General features: G+C 38.0%; 1 protein-coding gene across 7 annotated transcripts in view; it reads right to left on the reverse strand.

Moving 5' to 3' along the window:
• Positions 1-16,482, reverse strand: part of CD99L2 (CD99 molecule like 2) — a 130,334-nt gene that overhangs the window by 31,116 nt on the left and 82,736 nt on the right. For 4 of the 7 annotated variants that reach the window (XM_005594820.3, XM_005594819.5, XM_005594821.4 and 1 more), the window contains 2 exons: positions 13,268-13,339; positions 12,126-12,200 (listed from right to left, as the gene is read on the reverse strand). The exons of 2 other annotated variants lie outside the window; for them this stretch is intronic. In XM_005594820.3, coding sequence (XP_005594877.1) covers positions 12,126-12,200; positions 13,268-13,339 — 147 coding nt within the window. Of the gene's footprint in view, positions 1-12,125; positions 12,201-13,267; positions 13,340-14,972; positions 15,251-16,482 lie in introns of those variants that run through there. One more of the 7 variants, XR_012429796.1, reaches the window with a different exon arrangement.

The following is a 16,482-nucleotide window of genomic DNA, read 5'->3' on the forward strand; positions in this document are numbered from 1 at the left end:
ATTCGCCTGAGATCATATTATGAACCAAGAAATAAACTTCAACAAAGTTAAAAGTATTGAAATTATGCAGAGAGGTATCATTAAATACTTAATTCAAATTAGAAACAGAGAAGAAACAATAGAAAACAAGAAAATCTCTAAACATTTGGATATTAAACAACATACTTCTAAATAAAACAAGGGTCAAAGAAAAAGTTTCAAAGGAAATTTTTTAAAATACATAGAACTGTGTGAAAATGAAAACACAATATAGCAAAATACATGGGATCTAAAGCAGTGCAGAAAGAAGTTTATAGTATTCAATGCATAAGTTAGATATCAAGAAAAGCCTCAAATAAATAACCCAAGTTACTAATTCGAGATGCTAGAAAAAGAAGCTAGTTAGATACTAGAAAAACAAAACCAAAGCAAGCAGATAGAAATAATACACACAAGAGCAGAGATCCATGAAATTGAAAATAGGAATGCAATACTAAAAAAAAATAATAATAATAAAACCAAAAGCTTATTTATATAGTAAAAAGGGATAAACCTCTAGCCTTAGTAACAAACATAAAAGTTAAAAAAGATGATATGCCAATAAAAGGACTGAAATGGGACATTATAGATCTTGCAACCAGTAAAAGAATAATAATGGAATAATATGAACTTTTTTAGCTCACATATTTGACAACTTGGAAGAAACAGACCAATTTCTCAAAAACCACCAACTACCAAAATACAACCTAATCCTGTGTTCATGGATTAGAAGATGCTAAATTGTTAAAATGGCAATGCATACTATCTAAAGCAATCTACAGATCCAATGGACTCTCTACCAAAATCCCAATGACATTTGTTGCAGAAATAGACAAATTCATCCTAAAATTCACACGGAATTTCAAGGAACCTCAAAGAGCCAAAACAATCTAGAAAAAGAACATAGAAGATTCACACTTCCTGATTTTTAAATTTACTACAAAACTACAAATATCACAACACGTGTGGTACTGACATCAAGAACAGACATACAAACCCATGAAATATATTAGGAAGCCCAGCAATAGGCCGGGTGCAGTGACTCACACCTGTAATCTCAGCACTTTGGGAGGCTGAGGCAGGTACACTGCTTGAGCCCAGGAGCTCAAGACCAGTCTGGCAACATAGTGAAATCCCATCTCTACAAAAAATACAAAAAAATTAGCCAAGTGTGGTGACATGCACCTGTGGTTCCAGCTACTTGAGAGGCTGAGATGGAAAGATTGCTTCAGCCCAGGTGGAGGCTGGAGTGAGCCGTGATCACACCACTATACACCAGCCTGGGCGACAGAGTGAGACCCTGTCAAAAAAAAAAAAAAAAAAAAAAAAAAAAAAGGAGAAGAAGAGGGAGGGAGGGAAGAAGGAAGGAAGGAAGGGAGGGAGGGAGGCAAAAGGAAGGAAGGGAGGGAGGGAGGGAGGCAGGGAGGGAGGCAGGGAGGGAGGGAGGGAAAGGGGAGAAAGGAAAGGAAAAGGGAAGAGAAAGGAGGAAGGAAGGAAGCAAGCAAGCCCAGATATAAACCCTTGGTCACTAGATTCTCAACAGTATGTCAAGACCATTAGATGGGGGAAAGGACAGTCTTTTCAACTAATGGTGCTGGGAAAATTGGATATCCACATGCAAAGGAATGACTTTGGACCCTGACCTATACTATATACAAAAATTAACTCAAAATAGATAGAAGATTCTTAGACATGGTGGCATGAAAAAAAGAAATAGTTCAAAGAACTAAATATAAAAGCTAAAACTATAAAACTCTCAGGAGAAAACATTACAAAAACGTTTCATGATATTGGATTTGAAGATGATTTCCTGGATATGATACCAAAAGCACAGGCAACATCAACAACAAAAACAAAATAAATAAACTGATCTTCATCAAAATTTAAAAATTTTTGAGACAGGGTCTCACTCTGTCAACCAAGCTGGCTGGAGCGCAGTGGCACAATCATGCCACTCACTGCAACCTCCGCCTTCCAGACTCAAGTGATCTTCTTATCTTAGCCTCCTGAGTAGCTAGGACTACAGGCTTACGCCACCATGCCCAGCTAATTTTTGTACTTTTTGTACAGACAGGGTTGCCCCATGTTGGCAAGGCTGGCCTCAAACTCCTGGGCTCAAGCCATCCACCTGCTTTGGCATCCCAAAGTGCTGGGATTATAGGCATGTGCCACCACGCCCAGTCTAAAATTAAAAACTTTTGTGCATCAAAGGACAACCTCAAGAGAGTAAAAAGATAACTCTTTTTACTCTCTTGGGAGAAAATATTTACAAATCTTACATCCAATAAGGGATTAATATCCACACTATATAAAGAACTTACACAAGTCAACAACAACAAAAACCCTGATATTTAAGGCTAGGCAAAGTGGCTCATGCTTGTAATCCCAGAACTTTGGGAGGCTGAGGCGGGTGGATTACTTGAGTCCAGAAGTTCAAGACCAGCCTGGACAACATGGTGAAATCCTGTCTCCACCAAAAAAAAAACAAAAAAACAAAACACACACACACACACAAAAATTAGACAGGTGTGGTGGCACACCTGTAGTCCCACCTCCTCAGGAGGCTGAAGTAGGAGGATTGCTTGAGCCCGGAGGTGGAGGTTGCAGTAAGCTGAGATCATACCACTGCACTCCAGACTGGGTGACAAAGCAAGACCCTGTCTCAAAAAAAAAAAAAAAAAGGGAAAAAACAAAAACAAACAAAAAAACGGTTTTAAAATGGGCAAAGGACTTGAATAGACATATCTTCAAAGAAGATATACAAATGACCAATAAGCACATGAAAAGATGCTCAGTGTCATTAGTCATTAGGGATATCAAATAAAAACTGCAATGAGATACCAGTTTGCACCCATTAGGATGGCTATTATTAAAAGAAAAATGAAAAATTACAAGTATTGGTGTGGACATGAAGAAATTGGAACCCTGGTATATTGCTGGTGGGAATGTAAAATGGTGCAGCTGCTGTGGAAAACAGTTTGGCACTTCCTCAAAATGTGAAACAGAGTTCCCATATGATCCAGCAATTCCACTTCTAGGTCCATACCCAAATGAATTGAAAGCAGAGACTCTAACAGATATCTGTACGCCAATGTTCCTAACAGCATTATTCACAACAGCTAAAAGGTGGAAACAACACAAATGGCCATCAACATATAAATGGATAAACAAAATATGGTATATACATATAATGCAATATTATTCAGCCTTAAAAGAAAGAAACTCTGGTACATGCCGCAACATGAAAAAACCTGGAAAACATTATATTAAGTGAAATAAACCAGACACAAAAGAACAAATCTTGTGCAATTCTGCTTATAAGAGGTACCTAGAATGGGCAAATTCTCAGAGACAGAAAGTATAATAGAGGTTACCAGGGGCTAGGAGTAAGGAGAAATGAGGAGTTACTGTTGTATGGGCATAGGGATTCTAACTGGGCTGATGAAAAACTTTTGGAAATGATCATGGTAATAGCTGCACAACATTGTGAATACCGATGAGCCTCCATATCCATAGGTTCCGCATCCAGAACCATGTGTTTGACCAATCATGGATCAAAATATTCAAAGAACCAAAAACAAAAAGTAATACAACTATAAAAATAATATAAATTTTAAAAATGCAGTATAATAACCATACAGCATTATACTATATTAGGTATTATAAGTAATCTGGAAATGATTTAAACTATATGGGAGGATATGTGTGGGTTATATGCAAATACTATGCCATTTCATATCAGAGAATTGAGCATTAAAGGATTTTGGTATTTGCAGGGGGTCCCAGATCCAATGCCCAGGAAATACTAATGGAGAGGCAAATGTCTACTAAGTACCACTGAATTACACAACTTAAAAATGGTTAAAACAGTAAATTTTATATGTATGCTTACCACAATAATAAAAAACTCAGCCGGGCACGGAGGCTCACACCTGTAATCCCAGTACTTTGGGTGGGTGGATCACACCTGAGTCAGGAGTTCGAGATCAGCCTGACCAACATGGAGAAACCCCGTCACTACTAAAAATATAAAATTAGCCAGGTGTGGTGGTGCATGCCCGTAATCCCAGCTACTCGGGAGGCTGAGGCAGGAGATTCACTTAAACCTGGGAGGCGGAGGTTGTGGTGAGCCGAGATCACGCCTTTGCACTCCAGCTTGGGCAACAAAAGTGAAACTTCGTCTCAAAAAAACAACAACAACAACAACAACAAAAAACAAACCTCAACCTAGATGAAATACACAACCTGAATATTCCTATAACCATTAATTAATTCAATTAAAGTCTCCTAAAAAAAAGAAACCTCCAGGACTTGGTGATTTACCTGGAGAATTCTACCAAACATTTAAAAAGGAATTAACACCAATTGTATACAATCTCTTCCAGAAAGGAGACAGGAAGAAATTTCTTCCCCATTCATTTTGTAAGGCCAGTATTACCCTGGTAACAAACACAGATAAAGACCTGTATTAGTCCATTTTCACACTGATATAAAGATACTGCCTGAGACAGGATAATTTATAAAGAAAAGAGGTTTAATTGACTTACAGTTCCTCATGGCTGGGGAGGCCTCAGAAAATTTACAATTATAGTGGAAGGCAAAGGGGAGATAGGCATCTTCACAAGGTGGCAGGAGAGAGAGAGGAGCAAAGCGGGAACTGCCAAACACTTTAAAAATCATCAGCTCTCGTGAGAACTCACTTACTATCATGAGAACAGCATGGGGAACCATCCCTATGATCCAATCACCTTCCACCAGGTCCCTCCCTAGACACCTGGGGATTACAATTCGAGATGAGATCTGGGTGGGGACACAGAGCCAAACTATATCAAGACCATATTTAAAAAAAAAAAAAAAAATATATATATATATATATATATACACATACACACACACACACACACACACACTAATGTCTCTCATCAATTTACATGCCAAATCGTCAACAAAATATTAGCAAACATAGTAGAATGCATAAAGAGAATTAAACAGCATGAAAAATTGAATTTATTCCAGTCAGGCAAGCTGGATCAATACTTGAAAATCAATCAATGTAATCTACCCTGTCAACAGGCCAAAGAAGACAAATCATATCAATGGACATGAAAAAATCTAACACCCATTTATGGGAAAAAAAATACTTTCAGCAAATTAGATATAAAGGGGAACTATCTCAACTTCATAAAGAACATCTAGAAAACACGTATAGCTATCAGCAGACTTAATGGTGAAAGACTAAACGCTCTTTCTCTAAGGTCTGAAACAGAGCAAGGACATCACTCTTACCACTCTTATTTAACATGGTACTGAAATGTCTAGCATTGCAACATGAAAAAATATATACAGATTGGAAAGGAAGAACTATATATGTTTCTGTTTGCAGATGACATGATCGGGTACATAGAAAATTCCAAGAAATCTACAAAAAATTCCTATAACTAATAAGGGAGTTCAGCAAGGTCTCAGGATACAAGATCAATAATATCGATCACATATAATAGTAGTGAACATATTAAACCCAAAATTAAAAAGACACTGCCATTCACAATTGCTCCAAAGAAAATATTTAGGATGGGACAGTGGCTCACGCCTATAATGCCAGCACTTTAAGAGGACAAAGCGGGCAGATCACCTGAGCTCAGGAGTTTGAAACCTGGGCAACATGGTGAAACCCCATCTTTATTAAAATACAAAAATTAGCCAGGTGTGGTGGTATGTGCCTGTAGTCCCAGCTACTTGGGAGGCTGAGGTGGGAGAATCTTGCTTGAGCTGGGGAGGTGGAGGCTGCAGTGAGACGAGATCATGCCACTGCACTTCAGCCTGGGCAGCAGAGCAAGACTCAGTCTCAAAAAAAAGACAAGACAATTTTTTTTTTTGAGATGGAGTCTCCCTCTGTCGCCCAGGCTGGAGTGCAGTGGTGCGATCTTGGCTAACTGCAAGCTCTGCCTCCCAGGTTCACGCCATTCTCCTGCCTCAGTCTCCTGAGTAGCTGGGACTACAGGCACCCACCACCACACCTGGCTAATTTTTTGTATTTTTAGTAGAGATGGGGCTTCACCATGTCAGCCAGGATGGTCTTAATCTCGTGACCTTGTGATCTGCCCGCCTAGCCTCCCAAAGTGCTGGGATTACAGGCATGAGCCACCACACCTGGCCTTTTTTTTTTTCTGAGACAGAGACTCACTTTGTCACCCAGGCTGGAGTGCAATAGCGTGATCTCGGCTCACTGCAAACTCCACCTTCCGAGTTCAAGCGATTCTCCTGCCTCAGCCTCCTGAGTAGGTGGGATTACAGGTGCGTGCCACCACGCCCCACTAATTTTTAAATTTTTATTAGAGACTGGGTTTCACCATGTTGGTCAGGCTGGTCTTGAACTCCTGACCTCGTAATCTGCCCGCCTCGGCCTCCTAAAGTGCTGGGATTACAGGCGTAAGCCACCACGCCCGGCTAGAAAAGAAAATATTTAAACATACATTTAAACATGTACGGGATCCTCTATACCGAAAATTACAGTGTTCTCAAGAAAAGACATCAAAGAAGACATAAATCAGTTGAGAGACATACTGTATTCATGGATTAGAAGACTCCACAAAGTAAAAATGTCAACTGTCCCAAAACGGATCTATGTTTAATACACATCCTATCATAATCCCAGTAAGATTTTTTCTAGACTAGGCAAAGACAAACTTAATCTAAAATTATATGGAAAGGCACAGGCCCTAGAAGAGCCTTAAAAGAACTTGACAAAGCAGAATAAAGTGGAACAAATTACTCTAACCAATATTAAAGCTGAATTTATAGTTATAGTAATCAGAACAGTGGCTGAGGGACAGACACACAGATCAATCGAACAGAATGAAGAGCGCAAAAAGACCCCAAATACACTCAAGTGATTCTTGATAAAGGTACAAAAGCAATTTGATAAAGCATAGCCTTTTGAACAAATGGTGCTGGAGTGGGCATCAATAGGTAAAGCTGAACAAACTGGGCATCAATAGGTAAAAACAATGAATCTCAACCTAATCCGCACACCTTATTAAAAATGAGCTCAAAATGGGTGATCGTCTTTACTTAAAGTTATGAAACTTCAAAAGAAAACATAAAAAAATCTTTGGGACTGAGAGCTTGGTAAAGAGTTCACACAACTGACAACAAAGCCACGTTCCATAAAAAGAAAAACTGATACATCTGCCTTGTGAAAATTAAAACATTTCCTCTGTAAAAGACCCGGTTAAGAAGATGAAAATATTACATTTTCAACAATGGACAGGTCATCCAGACAGGAAAATCAATAAAGAAACAGTGGGCCAGGACAACACTCTAGACCAAATGGACCTAACAGACATATACAAAACATTCTATCCAACAGCAGCAGAATACACATTCTTTTCAAGCACACATGGAACATTCTCCAGGTCACATGTTAGGTCACAGAAAAGGTCTTAACAAATTTAACAAGACTGAAATCAAATCAAGTGTCTTTTCCACCCATGATGGTACAAAACTAGAAGTTAACAGAGAATTGGAAAATTCACAAATGTGTAGAAATTAAACAACATTCTCCTGAGCAACCAATGGGTCAAAGAAGAAATCAAAAGGGAAATCAAAAAAATTCTTGACACAAATAAAAATAGAAACACAACATACCAAAACTTATGAGATGCAGCAAAAGCAGTCCTGAGAGAGAACTTTATAGCAATAAATGCCAACCTAAACAAAAAACAAAGATCTCGCCAGGCACGGTGGCCCATGCCTGTAATCCCAGCACTTTGGGAGATCATGGTGGGCAGATCATGAGGTTAGGAGTTTGAGAACAGCCTGGCCAAGAGACCAGCCTGGCCAGCATGGTGAAACCCCATCTCTAGTAGAAACAAATGAAATAAGTAACAGAAGAACAATAAAGTCTATAAAAACCAAAGATGGTTTTCGAAAAGATCAACAAAATTGACAAACCTTTAGCAAGACTGACAAAGAAAAGGACAGAAGACTCATTACTGAAATCAAAAATGAAAGACAGGATATCACTAATGACCTAATAGAAATGAAAAGGATTTTAAGGGAATATCATTGACAGAAGTATGCCAATAAATTGGACAGCCTAGATGAAATGGACAAACTCCTAGAAAGATACAAACTACTGAAGTTGACCCAAGAAGAAAGAGAAAATCTGGCCAGGTGTGGTGGCTCATGCCTTGTAATCCCAGCACTTTGGGAGGCTGAGGCAGGAGCATTACCTGAGCCCACGAGTGCAATACCAGCTTAGGCAGCATGGTGAGATCCTGTCTCTATTAAATTAAATAAAACAAAATAAAAATAAAACTGAAACTCACCAATAAAAACACAATAACCCAATTTAAAATGGACAAAGGATTTGAATAGACATTTCTCCAAAAAACATAAGCAATATTCAATAAAGCACATGAAAAGATGCTTGATTTCATTAGCATTAGGGAAATGCACATCAAAACCACAATAAGACAATAAGACACCACTTCACGCCCATGAAGGTGACTGCAATAAAAGAGACTTAAAATTCTACTTTCAGGGGTCATTTCCACAGTTTGTTACTAGAGAAGATTCTCTGAAGGTATAGAGCATCAAAAAAATAAATAAATAAAAAATTTTAAAAGGAAATAGAAAATCTGAATAGATCTATAATAGATAGAATAATACAAAAAACTTTCCCAAAAGAAAAGCCCAGAGTCATATGCCTTCACTGATAAATTCTATAAAATATTTAAATAATTAACAGCAATTCTTCAGCAACTCTTCCAGAAAATAAGAGGAGACAACACTACCTAAATAAGCCAATGAAATCAGTAGTGTGCTGATATCAAAACCAGACAAAGACATCACACAAAAAACTACAAACCTATTTCTGTTAGTAATATAGATGCAAAATTCCTCAACAAAATATAAGGATACCAAGTGCAACAAAAACAGTTATATTCCAAATGATTTTTTTAAGGCTCAAAAGCAATTCAACGGGCAGATAGTCTTTTTAACAAATGGTCCTAGAACAATTAGACATTCACGGGCAAGCAAGTGAAGTTTCAGGAAAAAAAACACAGGAGAAAATCTATAAAACCTAGGTATAGACAAAGATCTTGTTCTTAGATTTGGCATCAAAAGCACGATCCAGGCCGAGTGCAGTGGTTCATGCCTGTAATCCTAGCACTTTGGGGGGCTAAGATGGGTAGATGGCTTGAGCCCGGAGTTCAAGACCAGCCCGGGCAGCACAGTGAGACCCTATCTCTGCAAAAAATACAAAAATTAGCCAGGTGTGGTAGTGCGCAACTATAGTCCCAGCTACTTGGGAAGCTGAGGGGGGAGGATCACTTGAGCCCGTAAGGTCAAGGCTGCAGTGAACCATGATCATGCCACTGCACTGCAGCCTGGGAAACAGAGTGAGACCCTGTCTTGGGCAAAAAAAAATAAGTACGATCGATAAAAGGAAAAATTGACAAACTAGACATCATCAAAATCTAAAACTTCTGCAAAAGACTCTGTTAAGAGGATGAAAAGACAAGCTACAGAATGGAAGAAAGTATTTGCAAACCACATATCTGACTAAGGACAAATGTCTACAATATTTAAGGAACTCTCAAACTCAGTAGTAAGAAAAACAAAAAATCTAATTAGAAAATGGACCAAAGACACGAACAGACATTCCACTGAATAGGATATACGGATGGCAAACGAATACATGAAAAGGTGTTCAATATCATTAGCCAGAGAAATGCAAACTAAACCACAACAAGATATTACCACACACTTATAAAATGACTAAAACAGAAATAGTGATAGCCCAAATACTGGTGAAGATACAGAGAAAATGGCACTGACACAATGCTTTAGGGATTGCAAAATATTACAACCTTCATGGAAAACTGATCATTTCTTATAAAACTAAACATGTAACAACCATGTGATCCAGTCATCGCACTCTTGGGCATTTACTCATAAAGCGAGAGAAATTTATGTTCACACAAAAATACTATGCATGAGAGTTTACAGCAGCCTTGTTCATAATAGCCAAAACTGGCTTCAATACATCAAGTAAACAAACTGTGGTACATCCATCCCATGGAATACTCCTTGGCAATAAGAATGAATGAGCAACTGATACACCCAACAATATGAATGGATGCCAACTGAATTATACATGAAAAAGGCCAATTCCAAAGGGTTGCCTACTTTATAATTATATTTAAATAACATTTTTTAAATACAACTTTTCTTTTTGCCTCCCCCAAAACTGAATGTCATGAAATGACAACATTTTACAAATGGAAAACAGATCAATGGTTGCCAGAGATTAGGAAAGGGATGGGGAAGGGGAAATAAAATTGTAGGAAGGTGGGTGTGGTTATAAAATGTAATCATGGCATACTTATGGCGATGGAACTGTTTGTATCTGACTGTGATGATAGATACACAAACCTACACACGTGATAAAAGTGCAGAGAAGACACACACATGTGAGTGCAAACAAAACTAGGAAATTTGAATAAATGCATAGATTATATCTATGTCAACATATGGCTATGATAGTAGAGTACAATTTTCAAGATGCTGCTATTAGGGGAAACTGGGTGAAGGGTACAAGGGGTCCTTCTCTATTATTTCTTATAACTACACATGAATCAATGATTATCTAAAAATGAAAGTTTAATTTTTAAAAAGTAGGTAAAGAGAAAGTTGAGAATCAAGGGTCATTTTGTCAAAAAAGTTTTGACACTTAAATGACTGAACTTCAGCAGTGCAGGGAAACCTAGAAAATAATTGAACACTGTTTTAGCTACTAAGTTTATGATAGTATGTTCAGCAACACTGGAAAACTAACATGAGGAAGTTGAAAATTTTTTAATTGTATTAGAGCATGACCTTTTAATATTCTCTAACAAAACAGGAAGTACATTTCAAGCATTTATGTGGCACACGGAAATACAAAAGTTGACATGAAAAAAACAACTTATGTGATTATTTCCATTCTAGGCAGTATGAGCCATTCCTCTCAAAGAAGATTTTTTTTCCTTGAAAAAGTGACTTGAAGAGTACTTAATCAATATTTAAAGTTTTTTTTAAACTAACTATGGTTTTGCCAACTTGAATGTCTGTTAGATGTTTTCTTGAAAATGAACGAGTCTGTCAATTTAAAGAAAGCCACTCATGGTACTTGTTGCCAATGATAAGATTTCAAGGAAAAGTTAGAACTTCAAAAACATCTTTCTCTACCACTGTGAGTTTAACAGTTTCCCCAATACATTTTTTTTGAAATGAGATGGGTGATGATATGAACAAATATGACTTTCAGTTTTACACAATGACGCATGGCATTACTTGGAAGCTCGAAAAACCTCAAGGCACTAATATTTTCCAAATGACCAACATGCAATGTTACAAAACCATGAATGGGTAAAAGATCCATTGAAAGGACAAAACAGTCCCACGGAACCAAGTGTGGAAAGTGTACTGATAGAGTTTCACACTCCACACTATGCTTAACCTGTAAGAAACAACTGCTTTTGTTGGGGCCAAGTTTTGGTGTCCTATCCAAGATTATCCACAAAGATCTGAAAAGTCTGTGAAAATATTCCTCCCTTTCCCCCCTGAGTATGGGTGTGAGGCCAGATTTCCTTCATATACTTCAACCAAAACAACATCTCACGATGGAATAAAGTGCCTGTGAGAATCCAGCTACTTCCATCCAGCCAGACATGAGAGAAATCTGCAAAAATGTAACATCATGCCATTCTCCTCAATACAAGTTTTTGTCTCGTCAAGCATAGTTATTTCTCATAAAAATGTTATGTATGTTAAATGTACGGGTTTAATGTTGTTCATTTTAGATTAATAAAGTCTTTCAGTTTTAAATTCTAAGATGATGAGCATTGGTAAACGTGACCCACATAAACAAAAATCTCTTGAGATCTCAATGATTTGGGGAGTCCCGAGACAAAAAAGGTTTGAGAACTACTGTTATAGGGTTCTCCACTGGCTTCAAGTGCCTCCAGCTCTGCCAAGCCCAGACTGACTCTGGCTCTGTGGGATATTGTAATTAATGAGACAGAATCCTGTAGTAGTTTCAACCAGCAAGGACTTACCTCTTCCTCCTATACCCGGTTTCCTGCGGCCATTATCTTGATCATCGAAAGCATCAGCCAAGTCAAATCCACTACCTTCAGTGGGCCCCAAAACATAAAAGAAACAGCCAACTGATTAACAACTGGGTATAAGATTCCAAAATAAGCAAAATGCCCATGGGGTCAACTGATCAGTACTAACAATGGGTTAAGACAAAGAGACTTATATTGGAATCCGATTCTGTGTACAGACATTGATAATGAAAATATCTGCAGGATAGAAAAAGTTACTACTTTCCGACTTTGCAGAATACCACCAGTTTTGCAATTAATTTATATTCGTAGGTATGCTCTGCTTAGGCTAGCAGTCAGACCATTTTAACAATATACTCACTGATTGTAGGTATTAACCCAAAATTCAAAACCAGGTACACAGAGTCCATAAACAGGACAACCAAAAGGGAGAGGTCATGTGGTCATGAAGCACCCCTTTGAATGTGGAAATGTGAAGAAATGAGGGCAAATCATAAAGCAGCAGTGACTTTCTTGGATCATCACTGTCTCTTCAGAAGAAAGGTAGCTCTCTACTGCACAGAACCTATTATCATGCCCCCGACCACTGGTAACAAGTTGCTGAATGGGAGCAATGACTGGGAAGCCAGCCACACAGTCACGTTTTTCTTTACATCAGTGAAGATGTCTAAATGGTAAAATGGCCCATCTGAAGAGAGGGTCAAGTGACAACAGGAAAGAGTTGTTAAGAAGAACCAGGTCCCAAAATCCTTTACTGAAAGATGACACTGTAAAATAAATGCCATTCCAAAATGTTCCATCTGCCTAAAGAAAATGCTTGATCAGCTTCATAAAACCTAAACAATTACATTTTCCCTGATTTTAGAAAATGAAATGGCTAAAAAGGGGAAGAAGTCCAAATGCATTTTCCTCTTGAAATTTTCCCAGGCAGGACTTTTCATAAAAAACACAGAAGGCATAGTGATCAGCCAGGTATGCACTCCATTAAGTTAAACTCAGTGTTCACATGGACGCCTTGGTTATTTCTGCACACATGGGTCTTAAAACTATAGGTAGTTCACTTGCATGCTACCCCAGAGGGAACTCCAGAGGGCCCTTCCTCACTGCCCTCCTTAAGGCAGCCACATTACCTGGAGGTTTTGCTGGAGCTCTGGTGATTCCTGGCCTATTGGTTGTGGTGGTGGTGGTGTGATCCCATGGCTCTAAAAGGGAGAGGGAGGACAGCAAGGGGAGCACATTTAGTAACAAAACACAGCAGCTACTCTATGACTTGGGGAAGTCACATTGTGAGTAGAATATCCTTGTCTTGGTCCTTGAGGCCCCTCTATCTAGGAGCTCCAGAGAATCATACTGAAAAGGATGACAAAATGATATAGGTTTAAATGAGATGAGTTCAGCTCACTTTTCTTTGGAGGCTGAGGGTGGTAAGGTGGACATGGTCTCACATGTGACCTGGTGATTACTGAACCTGGGCTTGTGCCCAGATCTGCTGGAGATGACACATGCTCCAGGGAGTTCCACAGCCTGAGCATGATCCTTAAGGTCTCCAAGCCTTGGTTCCACAACTATCAACCTGGCACTTTAAACATAAATAATCCTGCTGAGGGATAGACTAAGGTTACATTCTTAGTGGAATATGGGAGTATTTCATAAACTGAAAGTGGTTACAACATATGCACACAATATTTTATATAAGTGTGGCTACTATTGGAAATATTAGGTCTTTGAACTCAACCATATTCCTTTAAAATTGTAGATAACTTTCACAAGAATTATACAATGTGCATGAGGTTTTTCCAATAGTTTCTTTTCATAAACATCAAGACTATGTTGTACATATTCTCACTAGTGGAAATATCAGAGAAAACAATTTAAGGAATGGGAAAGGCAAAGGTGAAACAGGTTTAGCTTTGAATACAGCTAGTACTCAATAATTATTGACTATTCAGAAAACAAACAGCAAAAATAGAAATCAGTTGAGGTCAGGTGTACTGTCATGTGCCTATAGTCCTAGCCACTTGGGAGTATCAGGGAGGAGAACTGCTTAAGCCCATAAGTTTGAGGCTCTAGTGCACTATGATTATGCCTGTGAATAGCCACTGCACTCCAGGCTGGGCAACAAAGCAAGACCCCATCTCTAAAAAACATAAGTTGAAAGTAAAAGGATGGAAGAAGATATACTATGCCAACAATAACCATAAGACAGCTGGAGTAGCTATACTAATATCAGATAAGATTTACATTATAACAAAACTTGTTAATGGAGTCAAAGAGTGACAATTTATAATTATTTATAATGATGAAAGGATCAATCCAAGAGGAAGACATAATAATTTTAAATATATATACACCTAACAACACAGCCCCAAAATACATGAAGCAAAAAATTACAAAATTGAAGAGAACAGATGATTTAACAATAATAGTTGGAAATTTCAATATCTTCTTTTCAATCACAGAAGAAACAATTAGGCAGATACATATATATGACTTGAACAACTTTATAAACCAACTAGACCTAACAGACACCTATAGAACACACCACCCAATAACAAAATATACATTCTACTCAAGTGCATGTGAAACATTCTTCAAGGTAGACCATATGTAGGTTACAAAATAAATCTCAATAAACTTAAAAAGACTGAAGCCATACAAATTATGTTCTTCAGCACAACAGAATGAAAGTAGAGATCAGTTTCAGAAGGGTATTTGGAAAATTCACAATTACATGGAAATTAAAGAGCACACTCCTAAACAACAAATAGGTCAAAAAAAATCACAAGGGAAATTATGAAATACTTTGAGATCAATGAAAATGAAAACACAACATACCAAAATTTGTGTGTTACACTGAAAGCAGTGCTCAGAGGGAAATTTATAGCTGTAAACGCCTACATCAAAAAAAGAAAGATCTCAAATTGATAACCTAAACTTTCACATTAATAAACTAGAAAAAGAAGGCTTTGCAGACACTGCCACCGTCAACCCTGGTCAAGTCCACTGTGTTCTTCGACATCGTCGCTGTCTAGGGTGAGTCCTTGGGCCAGGTCTCCTTCAAACTGTTTGCAGACAAGTTCCAAAGACAGCAGGAAACTTTCATGCTCTGAGCACTGGAGAGAAAGGATTTGGTTATAAGGGTTCTTACTTTCCTAGAATTATTCCAGGGTTTATGTGCTAGGGTGGTGACTTCACATGCCCTAACAGTAATGGTGGCAAATCTAACTACCAGGAGAAACTTGATGATGAGAACTTCAACCTGAAGCATACAGGTCCTGATATCTGGCCCACAGCAAATGGTAGATCGAATACAAATGGTTCCCAGTTTTTCATCTCCACTGCCAAGACTGAGTGGTTGAATGGCAGGTATGTGGTCTTTGGCAAGGTCAAAGAGGCCATGAATGCCACAGAAGCCATGGAGCACTTTGGGTCTAGGAATGGCAAGACCAGCAAGAAGATCACCATTGCCAAATGTGGACAACTCTAATAAATTTGACCTGTTTTATCTTAACCACCAGACTATTTCTTCTGTAGCTCAAGAGAGCACCCCTCAATCCCATTTGCTCTCAATATCCTATAATCTTTGTGCACTCACTGCAGCTCTTTGGGTTCCATATTTTCCTTATTCCCTTCCACGTCTAGCTGGATTGCAGAGTTAAGTTCATTATTATAAAATAAAACCTATACAACAATTTTAAAGAGTAACTAGAAAAAGAAGAGCAAACTAAACCTAAAGCAGGCAGAGGAAGAAAACACCAAAGATTATAGCAGAAATAAAATGAAAGAGAGAAGAGAAAAATAAAGAACAAAAGAGGAAAGATCTCTTAAGATCAACAAAATTGATAAACTGTAGCAGACCTACCAAGATAAAGAGAGAAGACCCAAATTGCTAATTTCAGGAATGAGAGGACATTATTACCAACCTTAGAGAAATAAAAAATTAGAAAGGAGTATCTTGAACAATTATAATCCAAATAAATTCAATAACCTAGATGAAACAGATAACTTCCTATTAAAACACAACTAGCTAAACTGACTCGAGAAGAAATAGAAAATCTGACTAGACTTATAGCAAGAGATTGAGTCAGTAACCAAAAACTTCCCACAAATAAAATTCTGGAACCAGAAGTCTTAATTGCTGAATTCTACCAAACATTTAAAAAGGAATTGAAAGGACAAAAAGATAGATGTGTACCCACCCCCCACCCGCTACACCCTTGTTCTGCTCTCTAATCTTTGCACATACCAGAGATTTCGTAAGTTCTGTGAGTACCTGGTTTTCTGCACGTACCAGAGATTTTGTTTTGCACATACCAGAGATTTTGTAAGTTCTGAGGCAAGGTCA

Source organism: Macaca fascicularis, chromosome X (genome assembly GCF_037993035.2).
Source record: "Macaca fascicularis isolate 582-1 chromosome X, T2T-MFA8v1.1".
Taxonomy (NCBI): Eukaryota; Metazoa; Chordata; class Mammalia; order Primates; family Cercopithecidae; genus Macaca; species Macaca fascicularis.